The sequence below is a fragment of the Gigantopelta aegis genome, chromosome 10 (assembly GCF_016097555.1).
Source record: "Gigantopelta aegis isolate Gae_Host chromosome 10, Gae_host_genome, whole genome shotgun sequence".
Classification (NCBI taxonomy): domain Eukaryota; kingdom Metazoa; phylum Mollusca; class Gastropoda; order Neomphalida; family Peltospiridae; genus Gigantopelta; species Gigantopelta aegis.
In genome coordinates, this window is record NC_054708.1 from 3,110,872 (window position 1) to 3,130,219 (window position 19,348).

The following is a 19,348-nucleotide window of genomic DNA, read 5'->3' on the forward strand; positions in this document are numbered from 1 at the left end:
TTTATTTATTTAATGGGTTTTTGTTGTCTGTTCTAATTGAGTAAAAATTAAATAGTAGGTTAATTGTGAATAGTAAGGTATCAATGCAAAATTTAAAAAAAACAGGATTTAAAAAAATATTATTATTACTTAATTATACTGGCTTATCTTAGTGTCCTGTTTCTCTTCACTGGTATTGGTATCTGTTTTAGATTTAAATGTTAGGTTGCAACCACCCTCTGTGACAAAGAGCAAACCACACTGAGAATCCTCAAAGCCATAAAAAGCGAGTATTTTACAGTAGATCACCTGTATTTAACAGGTTTGTTTTAACATTGCTTTCAGAGCTGTCGAAGGAGATTTTACGGACGGAGATGAATTTGACAACTATTCTGTGATCGGAACGTGTCGAGCTTTGTATCCATTTGACGGTGAGTTTGTTGTTACATTCCAGTATCTTAGAGATTACTATTATAATCAAGCGTTGTATCCATTTGACAGTGAGTTCGTTGTTACATGCCAGTATCTTAGAGATTACTATCATAATAAGCTTTGTATCCATTTGACCGTCAGTTTGTTGTTACATTCCAGTATCTTAGTGATTACTATTATAATCAAGCTTTGTATCCATTTGACGGTCAGTTTGTTGTTACATTCCAGTATCTTAGAGATTACTATTATAATCAAGCTTTGTATCCATTTGACAGTGAGTTCGTTGTTATGATCCAGTATCTTAGAGATTACTATTATAATCAAGCTTTGTATCCATTTGACGGTCAGTTTGTTGTTACATTCCAGTATCTTAGAGATTACTATTATAATCAAGCTTTGTATCCATTTGACGGTGATTTCGTTGTTATGATCCAGTATCTTAGAGATTACTATTATAATCAAGCTTTGTATCCATTTGACGGTGAGTTCGTTGTTACAGTCCAGTATCTTAGTGATTACTATTATAATCAAGCTTTGTATCCATTTGACGGTGAGTTTGTTGTTACTTTCCAGTATCTTAGAGATTACTATTACAATCGAGCTTTGTATCCATTTGACGGTTAGTTCGTTGTTACTTTCCAGTATCTTAGAGATTACTATAATCAAGCTTTATATGGATTGGTGTTTGGTTAAACATCCCACATTTTCTTTTACCTAAATAATGCACTCACATGCACCTATTTAAAAAGGATATATTTTTGTTGCACTTATGAATAATCTGTGTTGCTGCTAATCAGTTTGGAGTTGTTTCGCGTTTTGTTGCAGGGAGCAGCGAGGGTTCGATCCTGATGAATGAGAACGAGGAGATGTACGTGTTGGAGCAGGACCAGGGGGACGGGTGGACTCGCGTGCGGCGGGACGACGGCTCCGAGGGATTTGTTCCCACCTCATACGTTTCCGTGCACCTGTACGAGTCGGACCAGGTGTGATCGGGAGGACGACTCTGCCCGACGCTCAGCTCGACACTCACCGCTTCATGGCCAGCTCCCGCTAACACAGGCAACAAACAGCTGCGGTGCTTGTCACGGCAAACAGTTAGTCAAAACTTTGATGTCTTTGCAAGAAAAAACAACATAGATCCAAGACAACCCAGGACCAGTTCTGGGGTTTTTTTTGTTTTTTTTGTTTACAATTGTTTTTACAGTTGTGTTTTTTAAGTTTTTGGGGGGGTTTTTGCTCATAGCAAAATATTTTGTTGTCGGACACAAGTTCTGTTGAGGAGTAGACTTGCTTCCAGTAGGGACTTTGCGGTATTGCAATGTAAATAATCATGCCTTTTCGTGTTTGCTTCCCGTGTCGTCGAATGTGGGAAGTAAATGGAGTGATTAATGACTAACTGTGTGTGGTGGTTACAATTAATGGAAACAATCAGGTGGCTTTTTACCAGAACTGGGGAAAAGGAAATTCTCTTTCGATTATTGCGTGTCTGGCAAAGCAGTTCCCGCAGTTACGGGGCCAACGTGTGCTTATATTCTCCATAACACTGCAGTGGACTGGAGCTGGAATTGTGCTGCCACTGGACAGTAGATGAGAGGTTGGAGCTTACGGAACTGGTGTTTGACGTGCTGCTGTGTTTGCGGAACCAGGTTCATGGTGGCATTAACATAGCATAAATCATAATTACTGCAATTTTAACTTGAATATCAACAACACACGATGAGCTGATTTATGGAAATTGAACCCCCACAATGGTCAAATGTATAATAGTTTTTAATGAGCAAAATTTGTATAGATGCAGTTTGCCCCTGAATTGTGCAAGATGATTGAAATACACACAGGTGTGTCGGTGATTCGTTTGTGGAACTTGTACTCTCATTTAATCCTTCAGTAAAATCTACTTAAGCACGATTAAGAGGAAAACCGAACCAACCGCAGAGGTTGTTGGCTGTGTGAGAGAGTGTGTATTCAGAATGATCTTCGTGCAGATGTTTTAATGTATTCATTTTAATTTCACACGTTTTAAGGCATAAACTGCAAATGTTGCTGATGAAGAAATTTTAATGTGGTATCTCTGCATCACATTTAAGCATGTAAAAAAAAAATGTTTTTATACCTGCTTTTACTCCTCACAATGTGCTGTTTACTGCAGGTGAATTTGTCTTTGTGACGCTATTAGATGGTACGTTTTTAGCAAATCGATGCTTTGGCTTTTTAAATGTTCGTCGTTTGAAATATTTGAATATTAGTCATCTCCAAGAGACTTTGTGTTGAGCATGTGCACAGCCTTCTTGCCTACAGCTTTGTGTGTCAGGTCACCTGACTGATACTCTTGCATTACTGGATCACTGCAACCAGCCCCAAACACCGGTCTACGCAATACATGTATAAATTCATTCATTCATTATAAAATTGTTAAACATCATTGTAGGATGTAAGTTTGTTTACTTTTAGATCTATGAGTATTTAAAATTTGGGTAAACTGTTTGTGGGTTTTACAGAAAACAAATTACAGGTAACACCGGTTCATCTTGCTAACCGGTTTCTGCCAGAGGATACGAAGGGTAAAATTATATATCCTAGAGTCTTGGAAAATAAATGTATATTGGGGTTTTTTTAGGTTTAGAAATATTATAGTAAGAGAACTTCTGTTTAAAATCTGTCAAAGTACATGAAACACGGTGTCCAATTAAAAAACAAAACCCAGAACCATCTAGTAGGGCTGCTATAGACCAGTTTGGTTTTTATTACGTACCCTCAAATTATTTATATATAAAAACTAACTCTTTGACAAATAATCCCATTTCATCTTGCTAACATGTTAAAACCATGTACCGGTATATGATGTGTGAATATTTTTGTGCAAATAAAACATGAGTTCCACAAAACTCAATTGTATGAGAGCCAAGCATCTGAAACTCATTCTCGTCATTGTCAGAGGAGTAGCTTTGAGTTCCATTGGTGTAAAGAAGGGAAAATTGAGAAACGATTTTGATAATGAAAATGATTAATCACTTGTACGTATGAGAAGAATGTAGAGCATGGACCGAGATAAACGTGTTGAAATGAGAGTAAACAAACAGCAGTGTATTGCATTCATTATGCCGGGTGTTGGGGGAACACGTTTTCACGGAGGTAGGGCTCATCCTGAGTTCACATGTAATCAAAGATCAAGGTACTCGCTGCATGGCCAAGTTTGTAACCAGTTTTAATATCTATTCATTAATCTAACATGTAAAATATCTATGGTATAGGAAAGTCATACAACCAGTTATTTTATATAAAAAAAAAAAAAATTAAATTCTAAATACGGGTAGTATTATGAATTTTATTTTTTTAATTTTCAAAACAGTATTTAGTAGCAACTAGATGGAATTTTTAAAATGTATTTTCAGTGCCAAGAATAAAGATAATTAAGGGCCAGTAAACTTTGTGGTAATTCTGTTATTGTATCATATTGATTTAGCAAATTTTTATCACAGGTTACTTATAAGCATTGTTTCAGTAAAATTTGACTGGTTTATTTATGAAAATTATGCATGGTGTCTGTGGGATGGTGCATATAAAAGTTCCCTTGCTGCTAATGGAAAATGTAGGGGGTTTCCTCTCTAAGACTATGTCACAATGACCAAATGTTTGACACCCAATAGCTGATAATTAATAAATTAACGTGCTCTAGTGGTGGCGTTAAACAAAACAGACTAACATTTATGAAAATTACCAAACCACATTCAGCCAGTAATAAAATTGTCATTTGTTCATTCTTACATTGCCGTGTTCTGATGTAATTTTAAAAACATTGACACCTTGAATTAATATGTTCGTTTACCGTAGTTACAAGACAACAACCTGAAAACCATTACTGGCCCTTAATTACTTTTGTTGAGTATAAAATCCTAAATAGCACTTTATAGTTTTATCCTCCCACTCCCTTCCCCAGTCCTAACGAAGAAATTCTGTCTGTACTAATACCAACATTCATAGGAACTCAAATATACCACATATAGTTTTTATCTTGTGTGCATAGTTGTTGCCCTTTGTGTAATTCCTTTGTAAATTTGTACATGATTGATTTTTACGAGCCGTGATCATTCCCTGTTTTATGTTTCGTTGCTATTTAAGGTGTTACCCGTTTTAGTGTTACCATAGAGAGTGTTACTTTACGTTGACACAGCTGTACAACCAGTTGAAAATTATTTAAATTTATCCATACTTTTTGATGATTGGTTATCCATTTTGATTGACATCTTGCCGATGACGTGATTATGCCTGTTTTGTTAAACGTTCTCATCCTGTGTTCCCATACGTATGCAATTTATGTTTGGAGTGTCAGCTCACCAGATGATATTTTTGAGTTTATTCATATTTTAAAATTACAGACCAACCTATTTTATTGTTGTTGTTACTATGTTAAGAACTAATTATTAAAATGAAATATTTAATTGCTCTCAGAATATTGGGGAAATACTGCCCAACTTTATAGTGTAAATTTGCATTTCCTATGACGGTTGTATTCTCTCTATTCAATGATGTTACTGCTGTCCAGTTGTTGGTGAAGATTACCGGGGTACATTCTGTATAGGATCTTCATCAACTGACGCTGTTTTATTGGTGACCAACAACCCTTTTATCATTCAGTTCAAAATCACTAATGTCAAGAGAGAAAAGAACAGCTGTTGTATAACACTATTGATTCATGATTATCATGTTTGATATTTTACTTTATTATATACATAGGCATGAAATATATACCAGTATTCAATTATCTGCAGAACTAGTGAAAATCATATCCAAAATAACAATTAAAAATCATATGTTCTTTGTCCTGATCTAAAATAGTTTTGTTAGTTTAGTCTGATCATGAAGATCCAATTATATATACGAGACACAAACTGTTAAGTGTTAAAAGTTTAGTATGCAGTAGGACATGGCCAGTCATTTAATGTTTTATTTCATATATATAAAAAAGACTTTACAAAGAGTGCAATGTACATTTTCTGCACTTAATCTTGTGAAGGTTGGCAGAGAGGTAGGAGTAACATATCACAAACGGCCTCGGTTAGTCGCTTGTCAGGAGCTTGTATGTCTGTCCATCATTTACCATGTGTGTGCAAGGCTGATCTAGTTGTGTATCATTTTTGTTACTTGTTATATTTTACTTTGTGACAAAAAGTTTGTCGAATGAACCAGAGATATACATAGTTTGATTATTTTCAACTTTTAATGATATTAACCATAGAGGAACAGTCCTATTGGGACTGTGGTAGTTCGGTTTGGTTTATTTTCTTTAATTCTCAAACGTCACAAAGTATATTACTGATCAGTATGTATGTACCGGTATATGACACAAATTGCAGTTACGCTGATAGTGTATAAAGTTTGATGATCTTACCCACCTGGCAAGACAAAATCTGTTTAACTGATAAACAAATATATCGGTAGATACGGCAGCGTAAAGGATGAATCAAAATGACTGTGTATATTTTGAACCTAATTTATTTACTAACCATTGTGATTACATGTTTGTTTGATCATTTTGTTAAAGTGCACATGCCTGTGCTTAAAATTGCATGGTTGTAAAACGTAACATGTCAACTGTTGTAAAGTCATAAAATCAGGAATTAATCAAAACTGCTTCATTTTTAATTGTACCTTCCATACAACATATCCTACCTAAAGGATTTTTGAACATAGTTTTGAAGAATTTATTTTTATTTTGTATTTACTCTTAAATATTCTCCACATTTTGGCAGTCAGAAAATCATTTCTTATGTATAGACAACACTCAATGTTATAGATCTCTTTAAAGAAGAAAAGGATAAATATGTCTTTGAAATGGTTTGAAAACCGTAGCATGGTAGAGCATTATTATCATGTCAGAATGCAATTCACTGAAAGTTGGATCTGTAGTCAAACAAACATTTAACATAAATTTAATATTTAGCTGCAGTTGTTTGATTAAGGTTAGATCAAGCATATGTTTGGGGTTTTAAAAATCTTTTTGAATAACTATAAATATAGCTGATTTTTATAGATATGTAAAATAGTGTTACCCTGATAGATGATGTATTTTGGTGTCTCTGAACCATGTAGTTGAAGATGATATGTTTCAATATTTCTGGTCATAGTAACCAGGGTTTAAGGCATCCGTCACCAAAACAGACCTGTCGTCATTTAAGCTAGCCTGCTGCTTATTTTATCTTAAGCATTTGCTTGCATACATTCACATTTCACCCGGATCACCTCGGAAGATTTTCATAACTAATGTCACTTTTAACATGTAAAACACATCTCCCTTTTTCATCAGTAGAATAAATACATCGGTCAGGTGAAATATACCAATTACAATTTTCTAAGGAATTTTAACTTGTTTTATAATTTGTTTAACTAGCTCATAAACACTAAAATTTGACAAAAGATTTCGTGACCAAAATCACCAACTAGATTTTGTTGTGTAGTTTAAATCATGAGTAAGATAGATTTTATCATTAGCAACAGTTAGAGAAACTTCACTCTAGCTGTGATTGTAAACAAAAATGTGTTCCCTGTAAATGTAGATGAAATTTGAGAAATCACTGAGTGTTACCCACTTGCTAAGTGTTTTTCTTTATTCCCAGTCAAGAAGTGCATAGAGCATGTAATAATTGCTTGTAGTCAGCACAAGTCTTCCTTGGACATGTACTTTTAAAAACTGATGTGCTAGTCTTACTGTGTATCATTTCAGTGTGTTATCTCCATATATCGTGTACTTAGTTTTAACTCATTGTTTGTTGACCTCAACGTCAGTCATCGTTTACTGGACATTGATGCTGTTACTGGTGCAGTCACACTGTTATGTGATAAACGTGGCAATAATAGACGTATTACATAGGTATACCCATATTCACAAAACATCGTAAGTCTAGTTTTACACGTAAACATAAATCTACGACTGAAGAGCTATTCATGAAACAATGTAAATGTAAGTTACGTGTAAAGTTGGGCGTAAATATAAGAGTGCCTCCGGTTACAACTAACGCTGCACGTAAGTCATATACATACAATAAATCAAGCACGATCGCCGTTATTTACTATTATTTGCAGAAAATGGCAGCATTTCCAATAATTGAAGTAGTTTGCCATCGCAAACGCCCATGGATTAACACATTTTTGGGGTGATTGAATGGATGTTAATTATTTTTTTTTAAGAATGTCCTAAAGTTCATACCAAAACGCAGATCCTCACCAATATCAAAATGCCATGGTTCACCGTCCGCGATGTTATTGTCAGCAGACAACAAACGAAATTTAGTTTGTACATTTGTTAGTTACCCGGTAGCCATCATTTCTAACGTTTTTCTTTTAATCTCTCCGGTGAGAGTTACAATCGTAGATTTACGTCCAACTAAGTTACATTTACGTTTTACAACCGTCTTTGAGAATAAGGTACTTCTTGCATATAAACGTAAATCTACGGTAGATGCAAGTGGTAGTTGTAGATGTAACTTTACACCTTTTTGTGAATATGGGTCCAGGTTTACGCACTTCCGCAGTCTTTAACCCTTTCTTTTATTGCTAACGCAGACATTCATTTTGTCTTGATGCATGATAGTATTAATGATTTCAAAATGCTAATTTAATCTAACGTAATGTACTATAATATAATGACATTTGTACCAGTTGAATATAAACATAAAATTACTTGTTCTTGACTTAATTTGACTTAAATGTACAATTACACTCAATAAAGTGAGTTTTTTTTGTTTTTTAATGTGTTTTTTCATCCTAGGTAAAACCTGTAGTAAACATACAAGATATAATAAATAACATCTTCATTAGAAAGTGAACTATAGAAATGTCCATGTTAAACTTTAAAAAAAGTTAAATTGAGAGTGAGGCTTGTTTGAATTTATTGTTTTTATGCAAGGTTTATAGTAGTTACAAACCATGAATTTAAAATGCGAGGTACATTTTTTACAGGTTTTATTTTAAACATACCGGTCGTACTGTTGTAAAGAAGTTTGCAATGGGATGAGCTTTATTGGTCCGGCCCTTTTACTGCTTATATCTTTTAACTCACATTTTTAGAACGGTTGTTTACCTTTTATATCAAACTTCAAACTGCCGGGTATGTTGTTATTGACAACGTTCAGATTATTATTCAAATTTTACTATTTATTATGTATTAAACATTAACTTACTAACTTGGACACTGTAATGTAAAGTTTTGTTAATTTAAAAAAGAAAGAGGAAGAACAAAACGTTTATATGTAAATATTGCAGGTTTTGTATCGTGTTTTTAGATAAACTTGTCAGCTATATATATGTGGTAAGACGTTTTATTTATGACAAAATGCCTCCCAACGGGTAGGGTCGATGTTACGTGTTTACTATGTGCTGCTAGTTACTGTCTGTATGTTAATGTAACTACTACTGTCCGTGTGTTATATAACTACCACATTGTACAACTCTACGGCAGTCGATGGAATGAGTCGGCCAATGTTTTAAACAGTATTTCATGTGGAATGAGTGGATTTGAGGTGACCGTTCATCAAATGATCATGTACAAAGCTAATGTAATTAAAGCTTGTATGTATACAGTATCATCTTACACATGTATTATTAAAAGTTTTTTTTTAAATCATTATGTGTGGGTTTTTCCTTATTGATGACCAACATTGTAAGAAAGAAATGAATGAATGTTTAACGACACCACAGCACAAAAATATACATCGGCTATTCACCCCAGCAAAACAATACACATCGGCTGTTCACCCCAGCACAAAAATACACATCGGCTGTTCACCCCAGCATAAAAATACACATTGGCTGTTCACCCAGCAAAACGATACACATCGGCTATTTACCCCAGCCAGCACAAAAATACACCGGCTATTCACCCCAGCCAGCACAAAAATACACCGGCTATTCACCCCAGCCAGCATAAAAATAAACGTCGGCTATTTACCCCAGCCAGCACAAAAATACACGTCGGTTATTCACCACAGCATAAAATATACATCGGCTATTCACCCTAGCACAAAAATACACATCAGCTATTCCCCTAGCAAAACGATACACATCGGCTATTCACACCAGCACAAAAATGCACATCGGCTATTCATACCAGCACAAAATACACATTGGCTATTGGGCGTCAGAAAAGGTAGGTAAGAATGGCAGGGTTTTAATTGGTTATTTGGCACAACTTAAGAAATATATATGCTCTTGCTGTATTCCAATTGACTGTCAACATGTACACACCACCACCTATAATTGGTTATGGTTTTTGTTTTGCACATTAAAGATCCTTGTTCAGGCCACATCGTTCATATACAGACTCATCAAACGTTGCACAGAAGTAAGAGTTGGGAGGACCATGTTGTGTATCACAACTAGCTTATTACAAACTACTTTTTATGGGTTACAGCACATTGAAGGAAATCCTTGTCCGAATTGTATCATCCTTATCAATTCATATATGATCATGAAACCTTGCATGCAAGGAAACTTGGATTAGTTGTGGATTAGTTGTGGCACCTCGGAGAGCACTCGACTGAGCTAGACCCCCCCTCCCTTTCTGATCAAAGCACCTCAGACGAGCACTCTACTAACCGACCTAGATCCTGCCCCTTTCTGTTCTTGCAATGCACAAGACTAACAAATGAATGGTGAAGGAGTGAGAGTCGACACCTACTCCTCTCCACCCAAACAGTAGTGCAGAACAAACATTCACATCTCCCCAGGTAACCACAGTATTGTTCAACTTGGTAATTGGCAAAGTTTGATCAATAAAAATTGACACAGGTGCCTCTGAAAGTTCACAACCAATTGCAATTTTAAAAATATGAATACATGGCTCTTAAAAAAAAAAGGAAAAGAGATATGGTTCCAAATTATGCCTCATAAAATCTTTTTTCAGATCACCTCACAACTTTAGACATAATTTGTAAAAATGTGCAAGTTTTTCATTGTAAAGAAAACCAGGAGACAACAATAGTAGTAAGTTTATTATTGGGAATGGAATAGAAATATACCAATATGCTTATATGAACAATACACATATGTATATGATGTACAGGGCTGACAGTGAAGATACTAGGACCGAGTACATTGAGCAAAATGACAAAACATAAGCTGGCTGTGAACAAATTGTACATACATCTGTGCGTCTGGGACTTAACCCTTTCTCCCCTTTCTCTCCAACAAACAATCCAAGTGGGATAATACAGTTCAGTGTTGAAATATGTGAGGCAAACTGGAAAATACTCTGGGTAAATGAAGGAGGGACGATGTCTGGTTTAATACCATTGCATCATGATCAATATCCTGAGACCCCAAGGTTTTCTAAATTTGTTTTTTGCTGGAGTTTTTTTTCTCTCAATGGTAAATTAAACACTACAGTACAATTTCTAATTGATGGTTAAACTGCAATTCTAGGTTCAATTTTGGTTTGTGAGACCATCAACTTAACTCTTGAATAGCTTGTTAATGATTCAGTTTTGATCTCCTACTGAAAATCTGTTTTGAAGTGAATCATTGTGCACATGAAATGGTTTCTCGAGTTATCAACAGTGCATTGTAAAGCAAGTTTATTGGAGCATACTTCAAAGTGTAAGCTGCTTTTAAGCTAAGTACTAAGGAGAAAGTGAAGCTAAATGTACATCGTGTCCAAGCTTCCAGTTCGTTGGTACATATGCAAGTAAAACATCTGCTAGTAAACGTGAATAGGTTTCCTATTCAATAACATTTGTAATATCACAAGAACTTACAATATAATGTGTCAAAAACACAAGAATCTCTTTCCCTCATGTTTTGGGGTTTTCATTTCAACTTTTTTATTATGAAAAAGACAAAAAAGGCAAAGTCATGATATTTGGTAACGATAGCACATGGATTCAAATTGAATAATTATGTAATAGTATTATTATACAGTGGACCACCGGCCTGTTTTGTTTGATGGACATGCTGCATTTGGGTCTTTACGTTTCCATATAATTGCTAAATAATTATGACCAACAAATTCAAATACAATAACATTAAAATAATAATAATAATAATTACAAAATGCATAAACAGGCAAAGGTTTCTAATAAGGTGAGTACAATGAATTAAAAGAAGAAGTTTTTATAATAATAAAAAGCAAATTGATATAGCAAAACAAGTCGTCTAGTTTCAAATATATACATACAAGAGAATTAGGCCATTACTAGACCTCACTTGGTCAACACAACCAATGGAAGGAATATCAGAAACAAGAAATTAATTTATGAACATAATCATAAAAGTATTTGATGACAATTTGCGTAATGTTGTTAGTAAGGGAAATACAAAGAACTTTTGTAAATTATGTTCCAAAGACATGCAATTAATAGAGTAACAATTTGTGAATATTCAAAAGAAGTTAAATTTCCCTTTAGAAAAACAAAAATCAGGGATAGAAGAAAAAAATATTATGCTAGTGTATACAGTTGCTAGTTTGCCTAACATTTAACAACTGATGTGCATAAAATTTAATATTTAACAATTTCAAAGTACATGAATTCAACAAAGACAGATCAAGAAATTTTGTTCCCCATGAAACTGAGAGCAAAAACAAAAATTGAAATTAAATTTAAAAAACAAGCATAAAGAAAAAAAAAAAATTAATATGAAACCAGCATGAAAAAACAAAAGGTACGGAATTAAAAAAGTAAACATTTAAAGCACTAATTGGTAACTAATGACAAAAAACATGTCCATACAGACTTCATGTGTTGATGAACTCTGGCATCATGTGTTAATACAAACATATGTTGATTAACTTAAACATCTTGTGTCGATACAGACATCATGTGCTGATACATCATGTGCCAATACAGACATCATGTGTCGGTGAACTTAAACATCTTGTGCTGATACAGACATCATGTGTCTGTGTACGTAAATAGTACTTAAACATCTTGTGCTGATACAGACATCATGTCTCTGTGTACGTAAACATCTTGATGGTCATCTAAGGCCATTCATTAGCTCCTAATCACGCAACTAAAATAAAATGCTGATCACTTCTTGTTATAAAAAAAAGTCCTTACTGCCAATCAGTGGGAGTAACCCATGTGCAGCTGTAGGTTTCTTTTCTAACATGTATTAACTATGATTGTACAGACTAGAAATATCGCTAACTAATATGGTATCGTATTAATAGACATGATAGTTAATAAACAACACTATCCAATATATACACTGAGTGTGCGTGGAGGTCCCAGCAAGATTGCTGCTTGACTGGCGTGCGACTTATGTATAATAAGCCTCATTCTCAAGTCACCGACTGTTCCCTGTATGAACAGCATATTATTACTGAAACTGCCTGAAAGCTGAACTGCATGTCTAGAACAGTGTTAGAACTGTAAGTGGATACCGTATATCTTCGCCTGCAAGTCGATCTCGGCTATAAGTCGAGTCCCTAATTTCAAGCCCTGAAAACGTATTTTTTTATTGACCCGTTTATAAGTCGACCCATGAAAAACTACTTATAAATATTGAAATATTTCTTATTTTCAGCACATGAGAACAATAATATTTGAACAAAAGAAAATTATTTTACAAACTTCGGTTTTCACGTTTTGTACATCGCAATATGATCAGACTATTCCAATCAAACTATCATTATTACATAGCATCAAAACGAAATATTCCCTTAGTAGAGAGTGAAAGCTGTTTGACTGTTACTGTATAGTACTGTACAGATGGTTTTGTGCACAGACAACAACTTTATTTATAAACACTGACAACAGATCACTACGATAAAACTGAAAGTATCACGTTTTGCCGCCATATTAATTACATGTAAGGAGGATAACTCTGGAAAGTACACTGGTTTTTGTACCAAATGATGTGTGTCCCTATTGCTCTAGATAAGTGAACTGCAGAGATCAGTCTATTTTAAGGGAAAGCTCAGTAATATTCATGAAGTTAATCACCGCCAAAACATTGTTTGAACAACCATTAATGCCAGTGACCAGATTTCAAAATAAACTCAGGCAACAGGTAGTTTTTAACTAAGTGGACTGTTATCTTGGCATGTGAGTGAGATCGTACGCCTTTTCGCATAACCAAAACCGTTCTAATGCCAAAAAAAATAGGTTATAAAAAATAAATGTGTCAAATTAACATATTTGAGTATAAATACATGGCATACTTCAACAATAAAACTTGTAAAATAATCCCCAAAACAGTAATATTTTTTGGTGAATTTTTTTTACCCTCTTATAAGTCGACCCCCCAAGTTATAAAATAATTTTTGGGTGAACAAAATTCGACTTATAGGCGAAGATATACGGTATATGGATGAAAATTAATCAACATTACTTCCCTATCTGCTTGTGATAGGTAAATGGGTTTTTTAAAACCACAAGAATGGATGCAACACTGGAGATTATATTACGATAGTAACCTGATCACACGTATTAAAAAAAGAAAGACAAGAAAAAGATGGAATATGTTAAGAATGCATAGCTTGAGAACTGACAACACCTTTATATACACGAGATATTCACACAAATATTATAACTAAAATCAAAATTATAGCACAGTCAATTTAAAACATCCTTAAATTTTCAACAATTAATCGAATAAATATTACAGAATCACATCAGTTAGTTATACATATTCACCTAATTTTACTGGATACAAACACTTGGACCATTTTCCAGAAATGTCCAATATGACCCATATTAGCATGATGTGACATTTTGTACAGAGACGTTCAATTTGACATTCACTTGGTGCTTTACACAATAAATCATTGAACAGCGACCTGAATAGCTCTAGAGTGAAGATATCTCGTACTCCATTTATACAATGTGTATGTATCTACACACAAACAAGTTGGCTGAAAATCTGTCTCGTTTGTGGACACTGATGGTCGTATGTTACATGACATTGTTAGGTTTAAACCAGATTTAACCTGTGGGTAGTTCTCTATTCTTATGTACAATTTAACTGGAGGCATATTACCTGTATGGGGATTTTAAAAATAAAATTTAAAGGACAAAGCAATGTTTGAAAAAATAATGTTTAAAAATTAAATTAATGCCAACTCTCGTCACAGTATTTAAGTATTCCCATTCTTATACACAGAAAACAAGACCATAATTATAATAATAATAATAATAATAATAAAATAAACAAAATAAAATTGTGTAAATTCCTTATAAAACAAATCCCAATAATATTGTACATGTACATGATGAGATTTATCGAAGCACAAAAAAGATAAAAACTGTCCAGCTGAAAAGATTCAGTGCATCCAAGATGTTACAAGCACAAAACAGAAAGCGATCCAAAGGAATTCTCTGGCAATAGTGTTCTTCTTGTACACGACAATAACACTGAAGGATTTAAGGTTGGGTAGGTTGTGGAGAGCACCATTATCAAGTTTGACAGTGAGTAAAACCCGAGACTCGCCGTCTGTCTAGCTGTGAACTGAAGGTTAGGCGATATGACTAACAACATAGCCATCACTGACGACATTCAATCACTGTGCAACACACACCCAGATCGAATTTCTTTACCTCACTCTGAGTCATAACATTTAAAAAACAAAACATCACACATCCCAGTAATTCAGTAATGACAATTATTTTTTTAGTAGCATTTTAGCATTTTTATCAACAATATTAAACTAGTTAGAGCAATTCACGTTCAAAATGTACATTTTTTTTAAAGTACAAAGTAAGAAAATATCAACTGATAACATCCATTACATTGAGATCAGACTGTCGGCTGTAACAATAAACAATATGGAGGAAATAAACATGACACAAACAGCAGCCATGAAACATAGAGTAGCCATGAAGCAAGCACAGCAAGAAAGACACCGTGGCCATGTTTTATATTGTAACATCTGAATTTAGCAATGCAGGATTCAGTTAAGAACAGGTACTGTAGTCGCAGTATAAGAATATTTGTCATATCGATGTATAAGTCACAAATTGTACAAAATCGTGCAGCGAAAATATTTTACACTAAATTTGTGATTGTTATACATCGATAAATTCACCAAAAAACTGCAAACAATTCTTATGAATACAAACAACACAACTTATTTTGTTAAAAATACACACAAAAGTTTCTAAAGTCCTTTCCATGATAAGTTGTATGTAATAACGTCATTTTCCAAGGTTTCTCGAAGGATAACGTTTGTTTTTTAAGCAATGTCGTCCAATAAGAACAGAGTAAATTGTGTAACGGCGGGAAATTTGTAATCATACTAAATATAAAACATGTGCTACTTAACTTAGCTATAATAAATTACTAACTTAAAATATCACTGAATGTTCTTTCCTTCCAAAACCATGCAACTCAATTTAAAACATAATGATTAATAACATTTTACTAACTATAAATGACTACACATCCAAGAACTTTTGCATACTGGAATATCTATGGTGGCAGTTGTTTTTGTTTTTTTTATCTCATGTGGTTGGTAATGGCACATTCAATGTGAGTTACGCAATGTTAACAATTTCAACACTTCTGGCCATTCATAAACTGTCTTGACAATAATGATTTAGCAGTGATTACTGAAGTTCAGCTTCTTTGAAAAACGTCAATCAGTATAAAAAGTTGTCCATTAAACTGCAGATGGCTAATTTAGCTACATACATGGTCAAATTGGTCGGTTAAAGAGAGAAGACCCCCAAAAAGGTGATATTGTAAATTGTAAGTCATAATCCTTGTACAATACTGACACAAATTTGTTTGATTACTGAAAAAAAAAAAAAATTGGCAGTTGTTAATGCTCTAAAAATATCAAATATGTTGTACAAATAATACAATTATATTAAGTAGAAATTCATAATAGAATAATGCCTGTAGGAAATTCAGAAAAGGTTTATGTCAAATACAAGAGAAAACTTTGTAGCAGCAGTGATGGTTTATATATATATATATGCGTGTGTGCCCCCCCCCCCCCCCCCCCCCCCCCACACACACCCACTTTCTGGCACCTTCCTACACCCGTGTATTACATGTCATATGTCATGCTTTGAGATTACGGACATCTTCCAACAGACAAAATCAAAGCTATGTAAATTTTACTAGCTATAAATTAAGCCTAGATGATGCACTTACAGTAAACTTGAATCTAGCCTGTTCTAACTCACTGCATGTCTTTTCTGCATAGTTGTTGGTTTTCCCCGTGTCATAGCTGAAGTACGTCCAGTCAAGAAAAACATGATGCGACAAACATGCATTTAAAGAAGAAAAAAACACACGGCTTGAAGCAATAACCCTTCAACCATACCCATAAAAGGATATATTCTCGATCAATAAGAGTCGTGTGTACAGATTGAAGGGTCAGATAGTTGAGACACAAACACTTATTTACAAATACTGCTGTTATAAGTAGGTATTTCCAGTACCACATTTACTGTGCACCAGTAAGACACCCAGCTGGTGACCTCGATTCACAATTAAACCCCCGTGTTTCATTCCCACGTTTTGTACTGATCCCGACACAATCCTACTAACAGAATATCTAGCTGATATGCAAATTAGCTTGTAATTATTCAACATTATTCCTTCCTCAATGTTTTTGTGCAAATTATGTACAAAAGTTACATTGCACTAAGATGAGTCTTGTAATAAATGGCACTTTAGGCAGTCCGTAAAGCTGTAATATGTTAACCTATTGGTTTGTGCGTGTTTACTTGTTCACTGACATAGAGATTAACGTAGGATAAACTAGTCGCATAAGTAATAAGCAGGGCTAGCTCTGGCACTCACCAAATTCGCCAATTGCAAATTTTAAAAACAATTGCTGAATTTTATTTTAATTTATGAAAATAATTTTATGCAATAATTGCTATTTTGATAGGAAATATCTGGGCTTTTACAACTTTAAAGTCTCATAATAAATAATTTGGCGAAACATGCTCACCTAAAGCTAGCCCTGAATAAGCTGGTGAACACCAACACCAATCAATGTAGCAGAGGTGGGAACTGGTGAATTGTAAAAATGAGGAAATCTAGAGGGGTCCCGGAAATTCTTGAAATACTATGTTAAAATCTGTGCCATCGGACACATTTTGGAGGAAAGGATGATTAAAATATGAGGAAACACAATGTTTCATGAGAGGAAAACAGCTGATCGGAGGAGAATTCCCAGCCCTGATGTAGGTCTGACCACTAGGGCTGCTTCGACTCTTAGTCTGCAGGCCTCTTATTAGGCAGGGGTGCAGGAATGAGTTTTGGAGGTCGAAAAACACCCGCTGATCAAACAAATTTTCTTTTTTTGTAATGACTCAACCATTTAGAAACTTCGCTCGCCATAATCTACAGCCCTCCCTGCGTAAATGTCTGCACAAATGCCTCGTTAATCGCTTTAAACATATCACCATTAACTAGTGTGTAGTTATTTCTAGTCCATTTTGTTTTAAACAGAATTCTCAGTTATTATTAAAGGTATTACCTAATAATTTGAGAAACATGTTTCAAATTACTCTTTTCTGAAAAGCCTTCTTGCCACAAAAAACCACTAATTTACAGTTGTAAATGTCAACAAATAATATAAAACAATATCACTTTAACCTTTTAGTGCTAATAAGTTGATTTAATTAATTTATTTATTATACATCCAATAATTAGAAGCCCCTATGTTCCTCAATGAAAAAAACCAAACCCATTCATTTGCAATACAAAAGTAAAACATTAATGTTGCCTAAATGATATATGATTCTTAATTTAGTCTTATTTAAAAGTATACCAAATTGGCTTAATTATGATCATTAAATAATGGTGAATGTTTACTGAACATTCTGTCAAGGAGTGTCACACAATTAATGTACTTAAGGCGGTTATCTAGATAAGTAACCAGAAATTATATTGATCTAGTAACATAAAATATGAAACTTTTGTGTCTAAACCAGTAGTAAAGTCCAAATTTTTGCGTTACTAAGTGAATAAATGTGTTAGATACACAGATCTGCTGTTGATGTACCACAGCTCGAAAGAGACCAGCACCCCAATGATCTTCTCCACACGATGTACCCACTTAATCTGTCATGTTGCTCTACTTCACGCTGCAGGCTGTCGTTTGCCAAACTGTCAAATGCCAATTAAATATGAAAATTTAGTAAATACATTTCAAAATTAGTTTGCCATTTTTAGACGAAACACCAGGGCTCCCCTGACCACTGTCAAATTAGCCAACTGCTATGTTGTATACAAAGTAGCTACTACATCTAGTCTTTGGCTAATCAAATTTTCTTTAAATAAACCACTTTTTAATAATTTTCAAAGAATAACGTAACTGAGAATTGGCTGGCTGACTAACTGAAATTTCAATTTGGCAAATGATTTTTTGAATCAAAATCGTTATATTTATTTCAGTCTAGCTTAAACCCTGGAGCTGTCAAGGACCATCATATCGTGCTTGAACCATGGAGCTGTCAAGGACCATCACATCGCACTTGAACCCTGGAGCTGTCAAGGACCATCACATCGCGCTTGAACCCTGGAGCTGTCAAGGACCATCACATCGCACTTGAACCCTGGAGCTGTCAAGGACCATCACATCGCGCTTGAACCCTAGAGCTGTCAAGGACTATCACATCGCGCTTGCACCTTCAGTGGATGCAAGTCAAATGGTTGACCGACTGACTGAGACCATCATACTGATATTTCACAACTCCAAGCTGGATGGACTCCAGGATACCCACTACATCTACCGTCAAACTCGGGTACCAATGCAGATCAACAAACACCAAGTATCACAGCCTATAGAACTGTAAGCATCAGATCAACAAGCACTGCGTATCACAGCCTATAGAACTGTAAGCATCAGTTCAACAAACACTGCGTATCACAGCCTATAGAACTGTAAGCATCAGTTCAACAAACACTGCATATCACAGCCTATAGAACTGTAAGCATCAGCTGAACAAGCATTCTGAGAGTACTGCTAAAGCCATACATG

The 19,348-nt window shown here is 34.6% G+C and overlaps 1 protein-coding gene across 3 annotated transcripts in view; it reads left to right on the plus strand.

Annotated features, from left to right (window-relative positions):
- Positions 1-9,034, plus strand: part of LOC121383355 (formin-binding protein 1-like) — an 82,700-nt gene extending 73,666 nt beyond the window's left edge. For all 3 annotated transcript variants that reach the window (XM_041513334.1, XM_041513335.1, XM_041513336.1), the window contains 2 exons: positions 325-410; positions 1,237-9,034. In XM_041513334.1, the coding sequence (XP_041369268.1) occupies positions 325-410; positions 1,237-1,400 (250 nt within the window). In that variant the 3' untranslated portion in view covers positions 1,401-9,034. The remainder of the gene's footprint in view (positions 1-324; positions 411-1,236) is intronic.
- Positions 9,035-19,348: the final 10,314 nt, after the last annotated feature.